Raw genomic sequence first — 20,684 nt, forward strand, 5'->3', positions numbered from 1 at the left:
AAAGAGCGGCTGTGAATCTGTACAAATGTTTCTACAGTGCCAGCAGTGCCAGCAGTGCCAGCAGTGCCAGCGCCAATTACTGTTAATCGGCAGGGCTGCCATCACAGCTTAGGCTCAGGGCGCTCATCAGATGACTGCGATGCGATCAACCTAAATGAGCCTCACTGGGGACAGCTGTGCAAACGGGGATGTGTGCGAGAAGAGAGGGAGGGGGGTACAGGGGGGTACAGGGGGGGGGCACACTTCCTCTCTTACCTAAAACAGGGTCGAGACTCAATTTTGCTATGCTAATGTGACTCTTGCCACCGGAGTCAATCGGCAAAGTTTGTGTTTCTGACACTTTGAGTGTAATTCAAAAGAAAAGAACAATCTGAATAAGCTATCTGAGTGTAAGACTTTGAAAGCAAGTGATGAGGAGAGCATTGAAAATGTAAGCTCTTCAAACACGGTTTTAAATTACATCTTTTTTCAATTCACTAACAATAATACCATACCATAAATCTCAACAATAGCATCAGTGGTAGTCAGCTCACTAGAGAAGAGCAAAATTTTAAGAGAATTTTAAAAGAAGAGAAAGATGATAGCATGTCAGTATCTGGAGCAGAACCTATTCTAAACTCAAATCTTACACTCTTGGTGTAAGACATCACCAAGTAATCAATCTTTTTAATTAAAGCAACAGCAAAATAATAGCCTTAATGGAAAAGAATAGCCTGATCAACTGATTCAAGGTGCTGCTTTGCGATGAACAGGGAGCACAGAACTGGCTTGTGCACTGAAATTCACTGATAAGGCCTGACAATGTTCCCTATACCAGACTAATGCTTATAGTATGCAAAATCCCAGCGCGTTAGCACCCTGAAGAACTGTGTACAGCTTGTTGCGTTGGCATGTTGTGCTGGGAAACTGTGTTCAGTGGCAGTTGGTAGAAGGACCTGCTCAACAGATGGTGTCCAGTAATTATGATGATGGAGATGACAGCTCTGTTTCTTAAATAGGGTATCCCATATTGTGGAGCACGTAGCAAAGGAAATGAAAGAGGAATTCTACCACCACCACCACCATCGCCCCTCCACCCCCAACACACACACACGCACACACACCTCCCCGCTCCCAGAAACACATGGAGCACAAAAGCCTTTGACAAGGGCCTGCCCTTCTTCAGCAGACACTGACTACTGGGTAGGCCACATTAATAAATGCTGGCTTCTGTCCTCTACATTGATGATATAAGTGTGTTATGCACAGCAGCTTAAACACACACACGCACGCACATGTGCACGCGTAACGCACGCACACACGACCGACGCACGCACGCACGCACGCACGCGCACTCCCTGTTGAATTCTAATATCATCTAGGTCACATTAAATCACTATCGATAAGAAAACACCCGATCTGTCAAAACACTGACAAAGAAATGTAATCAAATCACAAACACTTTAAGAACAATACGGTTTCATTTCCTTACAACGTAACCCGTCCAAAGCATTCTCTCTCATAAACATCCTTTCCGTTCTCCAAAAACTCTCAAAGAGGCACATACCTACATCCGCCTCGGTACTCTTCTTCATGTCCTTGTGAAGCTTTTTCGTCTGATCCTCCAGCCTGTGTGCGTACAAAGCAGGGTGTAATAAATGGGTCAAGAAGTATTCCTTTAATGTTCTGATCTGGTCCTCATCTGGGTCCACTCGGTCTGCGGCTGCCCACAGCCTTCAGAACAGATGACAGAACCACCTGGCCTTCTATCTCCAGTCTCTTCACAAGCACACCAGCAAAGCAAATTTAATCATGATGACACTGTCCGTAAAACTACACTGCGTTCCAAATTATTATGCAAATTACACTTTTCTCAGATTTTCCTAAATAGTTGATTCAAATGACAGTCAGTATAATTTCAGTCATCAGCCGTTAGAGTATAATTCAAAAGTTATTTAAATCAAAAACATCTTAACAGGCCAAGTTACATGTTAACATAGGACCCCTTCATTGACATCACCTTCACAATTCTTGCATCCATTGAACTTGTGAGTTTTTGGTGAGTTTCTGCTTTAATGTCTTTGCAGAAGATAGATAGATAGATAGAAAGATAGATAGATAGATAGATACCCAGGGGAAATTCAAGAAATTCAAGAATAGCCTCCCAGAGCTGCCAGAATGTCAGAATAGCCTCTCAGAGCTGCTGCTTGGATGTAAACGGCCTCCCACCCTCATGGATATTTTGCTTGATGATGCTCCAAAGGTTCTCAATAGGGTTGAGGTCAGGGGAAGATGGGGGCCACACCATGAGTTTCTCTCCTTTTATGCCCATAGCAGCCAATGACCCAGAGGTATTCTTTGCAGCATGAGATGGTGCATCGTCATGCATAAAGATGATTTTGCTATGGAAGGCACGGTTCTTCTTTTTGTACCACGGGAGAAAGTGGTCAGTCAGAAACTCTACATACTTTGCCGAGGTCATTTTCACACTGTCAGGGACCCTAAAGGAGCCTACTGTACCAGCTCTCTCCCCATGATTCTGGCCCAGAACATGACTCCGCCACCTCCTTGCTGACGTCTCAGCCTTGTTGGGACATGGTGGCCATTCACCAACCATCCATTAATCCATCCATATGGACCATCCAGGGTTGCACATCACTCATCCGTAAACAAAACTGTTTGAAAATTAGTCTTCATGTATTCCTGAGCCCACTGCAACCGTTTCTGCTTGTGAGTATTGTTTATGGGTGGTCGAATAGGTTTATGCACACTTGCAAACTTCTTGAGGATCCTACACCTTGAGGTTCGCTGGACTCCAGAGGCACCAGTGGCTTCAAATACCTGTTTGCTGCTTTGCAATGGCATTTTCAGCAGCTGCTCTCTTAATCCTATGAATTTGTCTGGCAGAACCCTTCTTTATAATGCCTTTGTCTGCACAAACCCGCCTATGCTCTGAATCAGCGACAAATTTCTTCACAACATGATGATCACGCAAGTTTTCGGGAAATATCCAATGTTTTCATACCTTGTCCAAGGTAGTGCACAATTTCACGCTTTTCAGCAGCAGAGAGATCCTTTTTCTTTCCCATATTGCTTGAAACCTGTGGCATCCTTCTTAAGTAGTTTTCCTTTGATTAGGCTCACCTGGCAAACTAATTATCACAGGTGTCTGATATTGATTTCAATGATCCAAAGAGCCCTGAGACACAATACCATCCATGAGTTTAATAGAAAAACAAAAATAAATGTTTATGACACTTAAATCCAATTTGCATAATAATTTGGAACACGGTGTAGCTGCCTGTCAAACAGGATCCATGACACTATGAGAGAGTGTGACCGCAAATTATCTTGGCATCAACTCATACCAACTCGTGCATCTAACAATTCAAGAGATGAATAAAGCCATGACACATTGGGTACATTGTAAACTTCAACAGTGAAGTGTCAGACAAAATATTAATTCATTTTTTTATTAATTTACTTATTGATTTATCTTTAAAGGGAATACCCGCTACTGTTTTAAATACTAGCTAGGTGATGTGTAGATACTCTCACAAAGAGAATAATGATAATAAAAATACATCTGAATCAATTCACAGGGTCTTTCTCCATCTCGCCTGCTCTCACTCACACCGTGGGTGTTAACACTGGCAATTACTTGACAATTGAGGCTGGAGTGTGTAGGGGGGCTGTTCATTATATCAATTAGGGAGAGAATGAGGCGCTGTTCAGGGGTTCCCCAGAGACTGCTGTCACTGTAGATCTGAGGGATATCATTAGGAAGCAGAAGGGGATTTGGGGGGGGGGCAAAGGCAAAAAAAAAAAACACCTTTCCTTTTTAAGAGTGCAGTGTGTGTGTTAGTGATATGTGTGTGTGTGTGTGTGTGTGTGTGTGTGTGTGTGTGTGTGTGTGTGTGTGTGTGTGTGTGTGTGTGTGTGTGTGTGTGTGTGTGTGTGTGTGTGTGTGTGTGTGTGTGTGTGTGTGCAATTGTGTGTTTGTGACTGTGTGTATGACTGTGTGTGCGTGCTAGTATGGAAAAGAGTGTGTGTGTGTGTGTGTGTGTGTGTGTGTGTAATTGTGTGTTTGTGACTGTGTGTATGACTGTGTGTGCGTGCTAGTATGGAAAAGTGTGTGTGTGTGTGTGTGTGTGTGTGTGTGTGTGTGTGTGAGCGTGTGTAAGAGATGGGATATGTGAGGCGCTAGGAGGGGTCTTAGTCCTACGTGTTCGGTCATCTGGCCGCCGGGTGTGGGGAGGCCCCAGTCTGTGCAGGTGCTAATGGAGGAACAGGGAGCCAGATGCTCCTTTCTCCTGAGTAGCCCAGTCCCCCACCCCACCCCACCTCACCTCACCTCACCTCACCTCACGTCCACATGTGGGGCGCACATGGGAAAAGACGGGGGAGGGGGAGGAGGGGTTATGGCCCGTCGCGGTAGTGGTGTCGTTCTCACCATCAGGTTTAAACCAGTAGTGAGTGGGAGAAGACTGCACAAGGAACACAATTACGAGTGTCGAATGTCACGGCGACAAGAATGGTTACAGTTAAGCAGATAATAAGAGCGGAGCGTCTCATTGACACAAATGGATATATATTAGAAAAAGGCTTTGTCAACCTGTCCAGAGTCAAGCAGACAGGTTTTTCTTTTTTCTTTTAAATGCATGACGGGCAAAGAGGTAGATCATTCGATATCGTAGGTGCGTTCAACTGAGGTGTTTGAACACGCCCGGGCAGTATAATGTACGCACGTATGTGCCCAGTCACTGAAACCGCCCTCTCCCCCAAAATCCCAGTGGCTATTGCTCAAGCGGCAGGTCTCGCTCTCCTTATCGCTCCTTTCCCTCTTCCTCTGTCTGTCAGCGAGACGCGGGCCTCCCTCTCTGACATTACCACACTGCGCCCCCTCACTCAGCCTCTGCACCCCCTGGGCTAACACAGCAGGGAAGGCCTTTCTTCTGCAGTCGGCCTCCAAAGGGTCGCCAGCAAATTACTTTAAACGATCCTCTTTTGTTTCGGCGGGCGCACACACACACACACACACACACTGCATTTGTGTGTGTATGTGTGCAGACACAAATGCAAACACGTACAGAGTTTATGTTTGGGGGACAGGGTTGAATAGCGACGTAAAGAGGTCAGGGTTTCATTCAAAGCAGCCTTTTTTTCTTCTTTTTCGAGCAGTTGTGCGGAAACGTGTTTGATGTAATCGTAAGGAGGTAGACAGTTTCAGCCAGAGAGAAAATATATATACAAGACAGACCTGTTAAAAATGGATGTTCTTGTTTTGCTCTGTTTTCTTTGCTTTGTTGGAACAGAGGCCTTTTCCAAAGTTTTGAATTTGTCTCGAGCTCTCATTTTTTGAGTGTCAGAATTTTACACAGAAACTAATGACGCGTAAACCAAAAGCAGGCAATAACCAGGGAAATTCAAAATAGTGACGGACATGTCAACTTACTTTTGGAGCTTGTCATATTCTCTCTCAAAGTCTCTTTCAACCTGCCAAAAAAACACAAACAAACACACACACACACACACACACACACACACACACAGAAATGAGAACATTTGATGAAGGGGGGGGGGGGGAGAGACAGAAGGTGCTGTCTTAAAAGAGTGTGTGGGCAAAAAAATGCCCCAGTTTTGCACACGTTGCTGCCATGGAGCTTTTCTCTACCAGCTCAAACAGGGTCCATGTGAATGTTAGGACCAGCACTGAGAATAACTATTATCACGTCTGCTTTCATTTAACCATGCTTAAATACATAGGACATATGACATATGACACAACCATTTTAGCGACACTGCTGTACAATGTATTTGCTCATCGCTTCCTGAATGTGCCGTTTTGCGGATAACCTCAATTTGCAGCCTGCTGTGCTGTTTATGCAATGAACAACCCACTTGGGCTTTTCTCATTGGAGACAAATGTTCCGTAGCACTTTTCAAACACAAACACACACTGATTTCCGTCAGACTCCTTTAATTAGCTGGCTATTGCTTTGGCTTAGATCTGTCGCCTTGTTGCTCTCTGTTTGTCTGTCTGTCTGTAGCGACTGCAAAGGACCACACTGCCTCCTTGGCAGAGCAGTGGGAGTTCCTTTCCTGAGGTTCTGCGGGCACAGGGATAAACAAACAAACACGCACCAGGCACCACACACACACACACAGGCATGGGCTCGCGTTCGCACACACACACACACACACACACACACACACACACACACACGCACACACACGCACGCACACACGCACGCACACACACACGCGGGCGGGCAGCTGCTTTCTGGGGGAAACAGAGGCGGCACTAGGCAGCCCCATCCATCCATTCATCCGTCCAGGGCCCACTCACACCGGACCTCTGGGGCCCATGATGTAACAGGAAGTCGGCGACCGTTCCATTCCGCGGCTACGCTGCTGCCCAGAGTCCCAAACAAGATTAGAGGGGATGTGGTTCCACCCCAGCGAGGAGAGGAGAGGATGGCACCCACTCCCTGGCCACTGCCAGCGCTGGCGCGCGCGCGCTCTCCACCACACGTGGCTTTGCCAGGGGCCAGGAGGCCTGTGAGGCGGGGGGTGGGGGGTTGGTTTAGTGAAGAGGATGACTCACAGTCTGTCAGGTAGGGCCGGGCAATCCAGACTTGGTCGAGTAAAACTTTTTTTTAAAAGGTGTTACGCGCGTCTCAGTCTTCATGAAGCGTTTAAGCTCTTCATGATTTATTCTCTAGGTTTTCGTTTCAGACTATTTAGTTGGTCTCAGACTGTCAAGATTAAGTGTCTGTTTTTCCAGCATGAACGCCTCAGTGCAGTAATTGCTGCGTTCTTCAGACGCAAATGGACTGAAATGTAGGACTGCTATATTCTCCTATGTTCGGGGAAACTGGACACCCACGCTATACAGTGCCCGGGAAAAGTGCGTGCATGTTTGTGCGTGTGTATGTGCGTGTGTACTGTATGTGTGTGTGTGTGTGTGTGGTGTGTCTAAATATGTGTGGTGTATATCTACACAGTGGGAGTGGGAACACTGGCGAAGAGGTTTCAGGGTGACCCTCAATGGCCGCAAGGGCTTTCTCTCTCTGACCGGCGTGTAGACAACGGCCTGCTTTCCCATGTCTGGGAGCGCGGTTGGACAGGCATGACTGTGGCAGGACTCTGGTCAGGGCGCAGCTCCGATCCAAAGCCACCGAGGCTGCTAGCGCGGCCGCCAAAGGACCGTCCTGGCAGCAGCAAGGAGGAGGCTGACAGCGTCTGCAGGCCTGACTCTGAACGGACACTTCCGAGGACCCAAAATTGTCAGCTCTGAATCCATGGCTTAAGAAAAGGCACTAAAGGGCTTGGAAGACAGTCACAAGGACTTCACTCCTTCTATACACTTGGGGAAAAACAACTGTCTGCCCAGAACCAGCTAAGGTTCTAAATCCTTAATAAAGAAAAGATAAGTGCATCTGCACTCTCACTGTGACTATATGAGGTTGCTACACAATGTATACTACACACAGACAAGACATAGAGTCAATTCTCACCGTTTTGGAAACAATTTGTTTTTTCGGTTGTCCAATCTTGAAAGGAATCCTATGAAAGAACACAAACAGTTGATCAGCATTTCAAATTTGATTGATTTGATGATTACTGTCATCACAATACCAAATGTATGACTTCGATAGGATGCTCAAGTATCTCGATACCAATTATTGAAAAAACACCATGGCATAAATCTTCAACATAAGTGATAGAAGTAATAGAAAATGGAGCTTAATAAAGAAGTATTTTATTAAAAAGCTGGTTAAAATGCCATTCTTAAAGTATTACTACAAAATGTTTTAATGATTTAGCATATCACAAAACAGGTTGAGCCTGTCCATCTCTGAACCTGACAATGACTCATCAGTCAGGTTCAGTGCATTATTTACTTTGGTGAATTCTATTCAGCTAAACTGTCAGACTTCAAACTAAATTAAACTTTCCCTCTCAGGTTAACACATTCAGTCAATCTCTAAAAATGGCACCAGACATGCCAGAGCAGGCGCGGTCGGCCTGACCAAGAGACCAGTCAGGTCCATTCAGATTTTCAATCTGCCTAGCAGGAACCGGTGTGGGAGGAAGAGAGATGGACGCCAGTGCAGGACACTCCATGTCGGCATGGGCCCACTCAGCACTGCCTTGGACTGGAGAGGAGAGGAGACCAGAGGAGAGGAGACCAGAGGAGAGGAGAGGAGAGGAGAGGAGAGGAGAAGAGAGGAGAGGAGAGGAGAGGAGAGGAGAGGAGAGGAGAGGAGAGGAGAGGAGAGGAGAGGAGAGGAGACCAGAGGAGAAGAGAGGAGAGGAGAGGAGAGGAGACCAGAGGAGAAGAGAGGAGAGGAGACCAGAGGAGAAGAGAGGAGAGGAGAGGAGATGAGACCAGAGGAGAAGAGAGGAGAGGAGAGGAGACCAGAGGAGAGGAGAGGAGAGGAGAGGAGAAGAGAGGAGAGGAGAGGAGAGGAGAGGAGACCAGAGGAGAGGAGAGGAGAGGAGACCAGAGGAGAGGAGAAGAGAGGAGAGGAGAGGAGACCAGAGGAGAAGAGAGGAGAGGAGAGGAGACCAGAGGAGAGCCTATAGCCTACTGCCTCTGGTTGAAGACCATTCAGCAGGACTCCCGCTGAAACGTGCCTGACCCAACCACACATGCTTCCTGCTGATGGTGCTGCTGCTGCCGCCACACCACCACACACATCTGCTTGCCATCCCTCCGGATGTCACTTCTAATGAGAAGGGGGCTCTCCCCACTGGCCCATGTGGCGACGACACTGTGACTCTGGCTCCCCTCACCTCTCCTCTTCTCCCCAGGATACCAGCGCCACTCTCCCATCCGCGCGCACACACACACACACACACACACTTGTGTAGGCTGAGCAGTGGGGGACAGGGACATAACAAACACAAACTAAACACACGCACATGGAGACATTCATAGGACACACACACACACACGCACACATTGAAATTTCAAAGAAGAAATGTTGCCAAATGTCAACTGATAATCTTCTTGTTCTACAATTACTATTATGACTTGCTGTGTTGTAATGTAATGTGTGGCTGTTAACTATTGCAATCATGAAATCTGCCCTAGACAAGTTTAGACTCTATCTAGGACTCTGGGGCTGTTACTCATACTATGACCACTATGACAGATCGCCTATATGATGAAATATTTAGGGGAAAGATGATATGTTCGTTGTCATGCTTATTTCTGGCAGATGACCATGGTTCACAGCAATCCCACCCAAAATTGAATGCAAAAGGAAACAAGGCGGCAAGGACTGTTGTCATTTCCCAGACAATTTTAGCCCTTGTTTCTCCCTCCCATACGAGCACACAGCGAGCCCACCTCCCCAGCGTTGACAGATGGCTCCCAGCGAATAACGACATGCTCTCAACGATGAGGCAGGGGTATGCAACGTCAGGCCCTAAATAACAAATCCGAAGGTCGCCCGTCCTGCTTTAACTTGTTAGCCAGAGAAGACGGTGGCTCTCGGACAGCAGTTTCTTGAGGAACAGTGCGATCGCCGAGCCGAGTAATTGGAGCGGCTATCAACGGGAGGCCAGGAAGGAGCAGCTATAGATTAGGCATAGCACTCGGACATTTATGAGCCGTGACGCGGAGCCGTGGCGATGAATGCAAGGGGACGTCCCTCGTCTCTTCTGCCGTCTTGAGGGACTTTCATCACTCTGGCCTGCCCTACCCTGCCACCACGGTGCATCCAGCTTGCCATACCAACTGATGTGACCTTTCTGGATATTTTGTGCCTGATGATGATGTAAGGGCTCAGGCCTCCTCTGGCCAAGCTTGTACTGTCACATTTTTTTCTCTCTCTCTCTTGCACATGCTCGCGCTCTCTCTCACAAACACTCTCTCTCAACAACTCAATGGCTGAAAAGCCAGGAAAATAAGTTTGTGAAAAATGTGCGACATTGACTTCAGAGACAAGGGCCAGTCTGTGTACATTTATGCGTTTGTGCGCGCGTGTGTGCGTGCGTGTGTGTGAGCGTGCGCGCGCGCGTGTGTGTGTACGTGTGTGTGAACAAGTGAGCATGTAAAACAAAACCAAAAAGAGACAGAAAACAAAGCTCACAATCACTCAAAATCGCATTACAGGATTACGGATGTCAAAACCCAACAGTCGTGCCCAAAATAGGTAGCAAGCAACCCCTCTGGGAGTAATCGTTCCTCCCCTCAGCTCCCAGCGACCCCTCTACCGCACCAATGGGTTGCTTCTTAATTGCGGAGCAAAGAGTCTGAGGGAGCCTATGAGAAATAAATCATAGGTTTTACTCCAGACGTGTACCTGTGTCGAAAGACACAAACACACACACACACACACACACACACAAACACACACACACACACGTTGATCTGACACTAATAATATGCCTGGAGACTGACGGACAGGCGCTGCTGACAGGCTCACTGGGACAGCAGCTGCGTCAAAGCGAAGGTGTGTGCACTAATGAGATGGAAAGCAAAGGGTGTGAATAAACTCTGCGTGTGTAAATGTGCTGGTGTGTGTGTGAGTGAGTGTGTGTGTGTGTGTGTGTGTGTCAGTCACTCCCCTTTCATGACAGCTCAATCAAAGCGCCAAGTCCAACCCATGAAAGTAGGCTACAACTTGAATTTGTAGCCTATTTCATCCCCTTCTTACAAGGAACACACACTTTTCATCTACAGGGGGGACTGCACATCTATATTTGAACACAACAGAAAAACAGAGACATTGTGTATAACCCAAGTCACAGACAAAGGGAAAAAAACGATCCGATAAAAATAATTGGTACAACACAGCCATCACAATGTCTCTGAATCAAAAGCAGCGAAGATACTAAAGCTCTGGCAAAGCTGAAATGCAGACCGATAAACAAAAGGACAAATGGCCTATTCCAGCAGGAAAAGTACCTTAACCTCTGTCATACATCTGCCAAGGCAACATCATCATGGAAAACTACGTTTAGCCGAGTCACCCACTTAAATTCCTCAAGTCCACAGAGATGACTCATAGAACTACAAACGAAATGCATCAGCAGCAGAACATAAGCCAAGTTATCTCACGAATAATCTCACAACTCCAGATCTAGGTTTAAACTGATTGTTTCTCTTGCGCTACTTCGTGACGCAATGGGTAATATTGCCTAATAGTGCTTTTTCAGACGTGGCAAATTGACAAAAAGAGAAGAGAGAAAAAACTAGACAGTTCAGAAGTAAAGAAACACTCTGACAGATCAGAGTTAACGTCCCACATAAAGAGAGGGAGAACTTTTTAACCAGTTAATGCCACTTGCCATACACAACCTCTACACTACTACCACTACAACACACACTACTAGCCTATTGGCAGATGCAGTGTCAAAATGAATGTCAGCTGTGAAAATGTATTTCACATATTTCATGATGAAAATTATACAACTTATTAACACTTACTAACCTATAGTTTCTGCAATTAAATGTGTTTTATATGAAATCTTCAAACAAAGTCAAGTCTGATTAGCTGTAATGAATTAGTCTACATAAAAGGCTCCAAATGGAGGCTAAGTGAAGCTGCAAAGGCACCCCAAGTGTGTGTGTACCTTTTCTTATTATTAGGCTAAACATCATTCTTATGTCATTGGAGTCTATGGCTGTCCAAACAACGTATGGTTAAAAGTTGTGAAATCTGGCACATTGATTTGGGACAGTACCCCGATTATTTCCACCAAGTTTCACAATTGCACCTCAAACACTCTAGGGCCACCAATGGTTCAAATTTGAAGCTGCATCCATGCATGTAATTTTTTAACCATTTACCCGATTTTTTAAAAACTGAGGTACCATTACGAACCTTGGTTCAAGCCCTTTTCAACGTACATGACGTCAATATCTACCATATTGGATTTTGTTGAAAATCAGAAAAAAAATTCACAAGTCACAGATTTTGTCCATTTTTCTCAAAATTTGTCTTGGATGATCTTTATACCAAACACACAAAATTGACCTATTGGTGATTTGATTTGTGAAAGCGTTCACCCAATAAAGCCAATTAAAAGTGGCAGAGAAGCCTTGGCGGGAATTGAGGCCATATCTCAGCAATGCAATGAGGTATCAAGAGCAAACTTGCTACATGGACTCAGGACCCGATTGTGACAACGTATGTTGTCTAAGGGGGCATAATAATTAGAAATGTGTTTTCTTGAATAGGGCTGCAACTAACAATTATTTTCATAGTCGATTAATCTGACGATTATTTTCTCGATTAATCGATTAGTTGCTTGATCGATAAAATGCCAGAAAATGGTGGAAAATTTTAAATTATTGTTTTTCAAAGCCCAAGATTATCTCTTTAAATGCCTTGTTTCGTCCCCACACCAAAGATACAGTATTTAGTTCACTGCCATAGATGAATAAGTAAATATTGAAAATATTCAAGTTTAAGAAGCATCAATCAAAGAATTTGAATGTATTTTCCTTAAAAAAGACACAAACTGATTAATCGATTATCGAAATAGTTGGCAATCAATTTAATAGTCAATAACTAATCGATTAATAGTTACAGCCCTTCTTGAATAACTGTTGATGTCTTTGCATTGACAATGAAATAGACGCATGCCGTCTCTACCTCTACCTACACCTTACATCAGTGTGTACATCAGTGACTGACTGAGTAATCACTACAGGCTTTGTGAATGCCTATAGAAAAGGCAACACAGGCAAGAGAGGGAGTTTCTGTGTCCAGCACGGCAGCGCTCCTGCTCCCTGTTCTGTGGGAATGGTCTGGGATGACTCTTCACACACAGAGACATTTTTGTAGACGCCCTCAGATGGTCGGATGCGGGGGTTAGCCTGCGTGCCCTGATCCCATGCCCCCTGGGTAGACCCTTGCCACCGTGCCAGGGACAACTGTATTGCATCGGCCATGCTTCCCCCATGCATACACTGACTGGGTTAGAGCAGGGAGAACGCCAGCAGTCACCCTAGCCTGCGTCACAAGGTCATTATGGGGCTTTATTCACCAGTTTGCATGCAACGCTTGCATACTGTAGAAGCTTACTTCTGCCACGGGCAGACACAAGTCACTACTGGGATGACTAATCACGTTGATCAAGCCAAGCCTAGGCTTGGTATTCTTAAGATGCTAAAACCGTTGGTGACCTTAGAGCACACACTTTTAAAATTGTGAACATTTTCATATCATTCTTCATTTAACTTATCATTAAAATAAAATTATGCTTTTTTAAGGAGAATTTGATGATAACAGATTGCTTAAAACAAAGATTAAAATAGCAAAACAAATTACTTTTTCTGTCTTAAATAGCAACACAAATTACCTTTACTGTCTATGCAAAAATACTTAATTAGTCATTAAATATGGACCTCAACAATTTAATGATTTTCATGTGGATGACTGCTTAATGATGAACTGAAGCTCCTTAGTGAGCCACAAAACAGTCATAAACAAACAGAAATCAAGAGTCTACACATAACAAGATGTCTTTTTTTACCCAATAGTAGGTCTGCTCAGCTCATACTCAGCACACTTAACTTGTACATTTTAAAATAAAAAGAAACTGTACATAACAAAGACAACTATCTATAGTAAATAAATATATAAGTTATATAAATAAATACTACAATCAAAGGATTCTTTAAAGTTTCTTCATAGAAACGGGATCAAAAGAGTATATATACTTATATAGATGGCCAAGGACAAAAGGTCAGACTAACAAGGAAAGGGCAGGTCTTTGCCGTGGACAGAGGGTCAGAGCAAAGGGAATACAGCTGTTTTGATACTTTGCATCACTTGCCTAGCAGTAAGCATAAGAACAGGTTTGTATAACAATGACATGAATTAACCTACTTTTAGAGGAGAACCTTAAAATACGTGCCATAATGATAATTATCCTGGTTAAATTTTGACCCTGGGTCACACCATGAATGTTATTGCTTCAGATGCATGCATCAATGTCAACAAGTGGCGCCAAACAGTCATGTCAAGGAAGATGACTTAAGACAGGGAGTAATTAAAGTCCTTTTTTAAATTGTGAAATTACAGCACTGTCCATCGACACTACCAATTAAGGAATACATGTGATGTCACATCACCTAGCTATAGTGACTGACAATGATGTCAGATTTGATGTTCAAAGTATTTTGGTGCTTTGGGCCTGTTAGATGACATTTAAATTCTCATTTAGCCTAGAGCATGAGTTTCTGGTCTTAATTTGGCATTCAAACGAACAGGCCTATCTGTTGTGCAATGCAGCGTTATGTTTTACTTTTACTCAATACGCAAGTGTTTATTGAGTGTTGATTAAGCGTTTCCAGAGTCCAAAATGAAAAAGGGCTACAGAGGTTGTGACGAAACTCTGTACTCTGTACAATGCTAAGGTGAAGACCTGATCAACAGGTGTCTAGAAGCATAAACTAAGCTGGGAGACAAGTGTGTCAAGGTGATCGACACACTTCTCCCCAAAGAAAAAAGTAATGTGAATGCGGCACTCAGACGTGTCAGCATGAATGGAAAAAAAATCACTTGAATGGAGCACAGCAGAGCAGTCTCCCACACACAGATGAGTCCTGACTGAAAACTCAGGTCTTCAAGAAGGGAAAAAAAAGACACGGGCAAAAAAGGGAAAAAATAAACAATTATGAATGATTCCATATGAATGAAACAATGGATTGCTAGACATTGAAGGAAAAGAGAGGCATCCAAAGAGGGCCTCTGAGAGATATTACATTTTAGGGAACAACACAAGATAGGCAACAGATGTGGAACTGACCAGCAGTATTAAAGTAGATGCGGGGGGGGGGGGTGGTTACAAAAGATTGCAGTACGTTCTGAAGAGATCTCTTTATTGAGCGCTGAACACTGTGTCCCGTTCACGGCGATGCAGATCTGGCCGAGGAGACGCCACTCTGGACGTGCGAGACCCAGCCTCAGCAACAAAGCTTCGACTCTGTCAGAGCGGAGCGGAGCAATTACGCAGCCAAGGGATGGAGATGAGTCACGCAGGCAGGCAGGCAACGCGCTCAGCCACCGGCAGGCAGAACGGCCAAACCCAGCTAGCGGAACTGTGAAGAGCGCGCCACTTGCAATAAAAGGAGGGGTGGGGGTGGGAGGGACGGGGGCTGGGGGGATCTTATCGCGGCAGAACACAGAGGGCCGCTTGACGAGACGGAACTGGCCAATTGTTCTCCCCGATGACCCTCGAGTCACTGGGCCCACGTCATGGGCTCGGAGAGAGGGCCTGCCTGGAATTTGCCAGTTAGACCGGGTCATAATGGACCCTTTCACGGGGGCCTGGTTCACCTCCGACCCCTGGAGCTGGCAGTGCGTGCTGGTTGAAGTGTTGTCCCCCGAGCCAGCCAATGATCCCGATACTGGGATGGGTGACGTTGGTCTGGCCTCACCCCTCTAATGGTCGCCTGGTGCTTTTTGACCCTGTAAATGTGGGTCTTACTTATAACGCACTACAGAAACAGGAGGGGTGTCACTAGAAACAACTCCCAACGTAATCAATGCGTAATGAATATTTTGGCAATGCCAATGACACTACCATAATCCTGTCTCTGTCAGCAGAATGACAATGATGTAAGGCCAATTATGTTTTCAGAGTTTTTTTATCGATCATGAACGTCATATTCAGCAGCAAGTCTTAACGTGTAAAAAATGCTTTTGAAACATAAGGCTTTGTCTTGGGGAGTGTGGTAATGCAATGTAGCAGACGTGGTAAAATTGTGGGAATGAAGAGCAAGATACAGGCTTTCAAACTGCTTTGCTGACCACCATGACAAGAATGTGCAATCCAAAAAATACTCGGTAGACCGATTATGCTGGAAGTTTGCCTATGTACTTCTAAGACTGAAGAGTAGGCTATGTTTGAGACCTAGGCAGATGAAAATGCACCTCACAACAGGCACAGTGTAAATTGTACTTCAATTATGTTGATGATGTTCAAGTTTTCAACATAACAACAACAAACTGCAGACACTCCGCCAATAAACTACAGAACAGTGCATTTGCAAATTAAATATGCCCCATCTTCTTAGGGAACCACCATTAACCATAGTAATGCCATTCATTAGCCAATCGTACCAATATCTTACAATACTGCAGAGTTCACCATTAAAACCATGGCCTTCAAGTCTTTTCTGTTTTCCAGTTTGCTAAAAAAAAAAAATAGACTTAGGCTATACTTATATAATCCTATTCTCCATTCAAAACACGGGGGAGATAAAGTATGGACAGCAGAACATTGTCTCTTCATTTGTCTAATGTGTTTTTCAGTAATTGCGATCTTAAATGAGCCAAACAGTATGCTGCTCCTATTCTACAAATCTGAACTAGCCTGGCTCAGACGGATCACAGCCCTAGATTCTCAAAGCAAAGAGTAATCAAACATGGCAGATACTGTTGCAACATCAAGGCCTAATAGACGATATGAATCAAAAGGTTCATGATTTTTTTTCCCCCCCATCACAGCTCCTCTGAAAACAATCTGCGTTTATTTTAACTGTCTGTTCACTTATTCCATATTATTATCAACAAGGAAAACAACTATGGTAATAGAAGTGTTGTCAATATAAGATCTGTAACTGCAAGTTCTGTCGAATTCTGTCGGAAGTCAATTCTGAAGGACCACAAACTATGTCCAACACAGTTTGTTCCTGCTTGCTATATGGTTGAGCCCATTTTTGTGTAGCAGCTATGCGGGGAACTGAAACTCGTGTTGGCCAGCATTTGCTAACAGGCTAACGACTTTACAGCCTAATTAATTTACTGGTTGAAGTTGTCACTCGTCCAATCCTTTGCTAGATGCTACCATGACTGGACTGTGTTATTCCTTAACCATCGAGCGAACCACTTGGCATAGGCTTTTAAAAACTATTAAGCGTTGTGTAGAACTATGCTATGCATATAGATCCCATAATTATGTGACCATTCATTCGGCTAACGTTATCTTCCAAACGTAACCTGAAGAGATTATTGCAAGGTAGCAACACTAGCACAACACACTAGCATTCGACCCATGAGCAGACAGCAATAAGCTACAGTTACGGCTTCCCTTTTTAGAACTCTAAAAATGTCTTGTCACACACATTATACACATGCGATAGTTTAACATCTGGAATTACAGAATGAAAAACATCATTACTTTTTGCGATGTATTGACGCAGGGTAATGTCAGTGCTAATTTACAACTGCGCTAGTGCTAGGCTAATGCTGTTAGCTGCAAAAACGAAAACAAGAAGAAACATCGTTTATTTGGATGTGTTGGAGTTTGAAGTTCACCATGTTGTACGTACCAACTCATTTTGATGGAGGATTTGATTCAATTTATTCAGGTAGTGCTTTTTGTCTCCCCAAAACACATCGCCCCGAGGAAATCCAAACACTCGAACAGTATCCAGGAAGTGCAAAAGTTTTCCTCAACTGAAAGGTCAGAGGTTAGGTGGCTTTAAACTACGGAAAGCAAAGAGGTCTAAGTGGTCAGGCGAGTTTTTAATCATAGTTTTCTTTTATCAGAGACGGTTGAGCTAAAATATCTTTGGTTCTAACGACTAACATTATATGTGATTCATGTAATGATCACTGGCACTTCTTTGCAACGTTGGAGATAAAACATGTTGACTTATGGATGTATTATTCTCATCCTACAGGTAGGCTATCAAGCCATGATGGGAAGGTCGATAGGCTACTGATTAAGTAGCCAATGTGTGTCAAGGGGTTAGTTTAAGCTACGTGGGTAAACAGCAACTTTCTTAATTTCGGTAATCTCCATTAGTCCTATGTACATTTTAATGGCATAGGCTATTTCCAATTATGTTTCCCCAACACTATCTAGAAGTCTGTCCATTTGTTGTTTTTATGGCCCATATCACCTTATGCCTACAGAGTGGTTTGCTGGAGTGGGAGAGATCTACAGGAGTGAGGAATGATACTGTTGACAAATAGGCTACACTTCTACATAGACAGATAGACACTTTTGTTTTGCATGCAGTCTTAAAGCTTAAATGAGCTATAGCACATCCGATCATTTACGGTGTCTGAAGCACTTTAGCCTATAGGCTAGGCTACTAAAGATTTATAGCCTAAGTGATTTTTACAGGTTAGATAGGCCTACATATTGTAGAAGTTAATGAAACAAAGACATGGGAGAATGTATTGTCAGCAACACAATATATTTAGTTTCTTGTTTAGCCTTTTAAATCACAGTGCAAATGGTACACAAATAACAACATTGTATTTTCTTTATTCAAGTGCTTCACAGCATAAAAACAAAACAGTTGCATTACAACAAACTTAAAAACCAAGTGAACAATGAAGGAAATGTCTCTTTCACAAAATATATCAACTGTTTCATTACAATATTCAGAGAGTAAAGGCCTTATTATAAGGCAGTAGAAAAACACAAAATAAAAGTATAACACAAGTTTATAACATACAAGTCTTATTTTGGCTCAAACGTGGATTTACTTATGAATTCAAGTTTCCCTCAGTTTGTTGGCTATTCTTTAAAAAAATAATGTGAGTAATTGTTATTATTATTAATATGTTCCATGCATAATTAACTTTCAGGTTGATGAAAAGGAAATTTACAAAACATTTTCCGTGCAGTGACATGCAAACAAGAAAAAAGGGAAGAAACTATAAAATATGGATAAAATTGAAAGTACCTCAAGAAACACACATTAGGAAAAAAATATTTTGTGATCAATAATTCATTATTGAATATCTGATACCAACACATCCAAAATGGAGTTCAGTGTGGTCAGATACTTAATTTCATCTGCCTTAATTAATAACCTTAATTAATAACCTTTGTAGTTCATACAGCTAGGCTCCGGGTCCCCCCAATCGGTGTACGCACAGTGGATGCTAAGGTTTTGATGCGGTGTGAGTTTACTCTAGGCCTTTAATGATCTGGCACAAAAGCGTCTTTGCAGGGAGTGAATTAAATAAATAAACACAGGCTGCAGAGCAGGCCAGGCTTGAACCGTAACGCTGACTGAGGTCACATTTACATTCTGTTGCCTCCACGAAACCCTCATCGAATATTGTCCGTAATCATCCAACCTTGCAACCCAATTTGGCACAAACGAGGATTGTGAAGTTTGGCGGCTGGCCGATTCCCAATAGTGAACAATCAGGTTGAGACAAGAGACTTGCGGACGGATGAGTGGGGAGCTCTCTGGCACCATTGCCACCCAAACTGAAACACGTACACTATACAGACACTTACATATTGTCTCTACATGGTCGCTTTCTTTCTTTCTCTCTCTCTCACACACACACACAGAGAGAGAGAGAGAGAGAGAGAGAGAGAGAGAGAGAGAGAGAGAGAGAGAGAGAGAGAGAGAGAGAGAGAGAGACTTATCAGGTAGTGGCCTCTAAAAGTGATAATACTTTTTTTTTACACGGGATTGGGTTTGGGAATCCCTTGCTTAGTTTTACTGTTTGATATTTTTGTCCATTCATATATAGTAGTGGTACAAACACAAACCACTGTTTTAATTATTGATACTATTCTTAGACACTATTCTTTTAGATGCACGGATCCCAAAAAGATTCATGGTTACAATGTAAATGTATGACAGGTTTCTAAATCTACAGGATAACAAAGTTTTTAGTGGTCATATTGTGCTTAAGACCTGATTGTATGACCAAATAATTATATGTCCATTTTTGATCTAAAATGTAATTGTATGGGGCCATAAATAGGCCTATGTTGGAATTTTAAAAAGAAAGAAAAAATGCAGAAAGAGATTATCAAGTCCTAAATCTTCAGAGGAATGGAGTCTACAACATTGCGTACAAAAATGTTGCACAATGCATTCCAACGCATTCTGTCTCCTGGGTCATATCGTAATGACATGGCATGTGTTTCAAGGTGCCAGAGGGAGCAATTTCGAAGACCACTTTCTATGCTATTGTGTTCTTTTCAGAGAATATCCTCCACCTTTTCACAAGGCTTTCTAAACACAGCTCTCCTAAAAAACAGGTTTCTTTTCCATAAATCAAAATGTGAATTCACACAAGCCAGCAGCAAATCCACAGGGCAGCTATATGATCTGTGAGCACTGCCTTGGATATTTTTACAGTTGGCCTTTCTCTCTGATCTGCCTGGCAGAACCAGAAGCAAAAATAAATAAATAAGCAAAATTAAGCCAGAAGCTGTTTTGTTCATATATGTGGGGGGAGAAAAGCTATTTCTCATACCACATATGCTGCTTCAGAAATAAAGACATCAGTACAAACCAGAATAGGCTAAAATGACACCCTCTAACCAAGACCTATTATAGCTTATAGTAAATCCTTGGAGATATTTGATGTTTACTTATATAGATTATATTTGCCCTTTTCACCTGAGAACTGAACCAGCCTCCGTTTGCCTCCCATTCCTTCAATTAGAGTGAAATGATTACTGAGATATGCTTGCTAATGTACACAGTTTTGACATTAAAGACCATTTCTCTGCATACAGGATCACAGCTGCCAAGATTTAACTTTTGGCTTCAGGCAAATTCCGATAAATGGGATGAATAATTTCACCTTACTTTTCAAAATAAAATGCAACCACTCTCAAACATTCTGGATAGGCTAAACCTCTGACAAATTGTTCCATTTGATCACATATCTGTGGCCTAACCTTTGTTTATGGCTTTAGGAAATCATGAACTGCCATTTACAACATAAAGTGTGACT

At 43.4% G+C, this 20,684-nt stretch overlaps 1 protein-coding gene across 2 annotated transcripts in view; it reads right to left on the reverse strand.

The window, feature by feature from the left end:
* Positions 1–17,399, reverse strand: part of bin3 (bridging integrator 3) — a 49,326-nt gene extending 31,927 nt beyond the window's left edge. The window contains exons 1-4 of one of the 2 annotated variants that reach the window (XM_076269919.1): positions 17,285–17,399; positions 7,500–7,548; positions 5,435–5,475; positions 1,547–1,608 (exon numbers count right to left, since the gene is read on the reverse strand). In XM_076269919.1, coding sequence (XP_076126034.1) covers positions 1,547–1,608; positions 5,435–5,475; positions 7,500–7,548; positions 17,285–17,292 — 160 coding nt within the window. In that variant the 5' untranslated portion in view covers positions 17,293–17,399. The remainder of the gene's footprint in view (positions 1–1,546; positions 1,609–5,434; positions 5,476–7,499; positions 7,549–17,284) is intronic. The other variant, XM_076269920.1, reaches the window with a different exon arrangement.
* Positions 17,400–20,684: the final 3,285 nt, after the last annotated feature.

This window comes from Alosa pseudoharengus, unplaced genomic scaffold, assembly GCF_046254945.1.
Source record: "Alosa pseudoharengus isolate Yale_2024_CS ecotype anadromous, Long Island Sound unplaced genomic scaffold, YU_APseudo_1.1 YU_APseudo_1.1_scf_6, whole genome shotgun sequence".
Lineage (NCBI taxonomy): Eukaryota > Metazoa > Chordata > Actinopteri > Clupeiformes > Clupeidae > Alosa > Alosa pseudoharengus.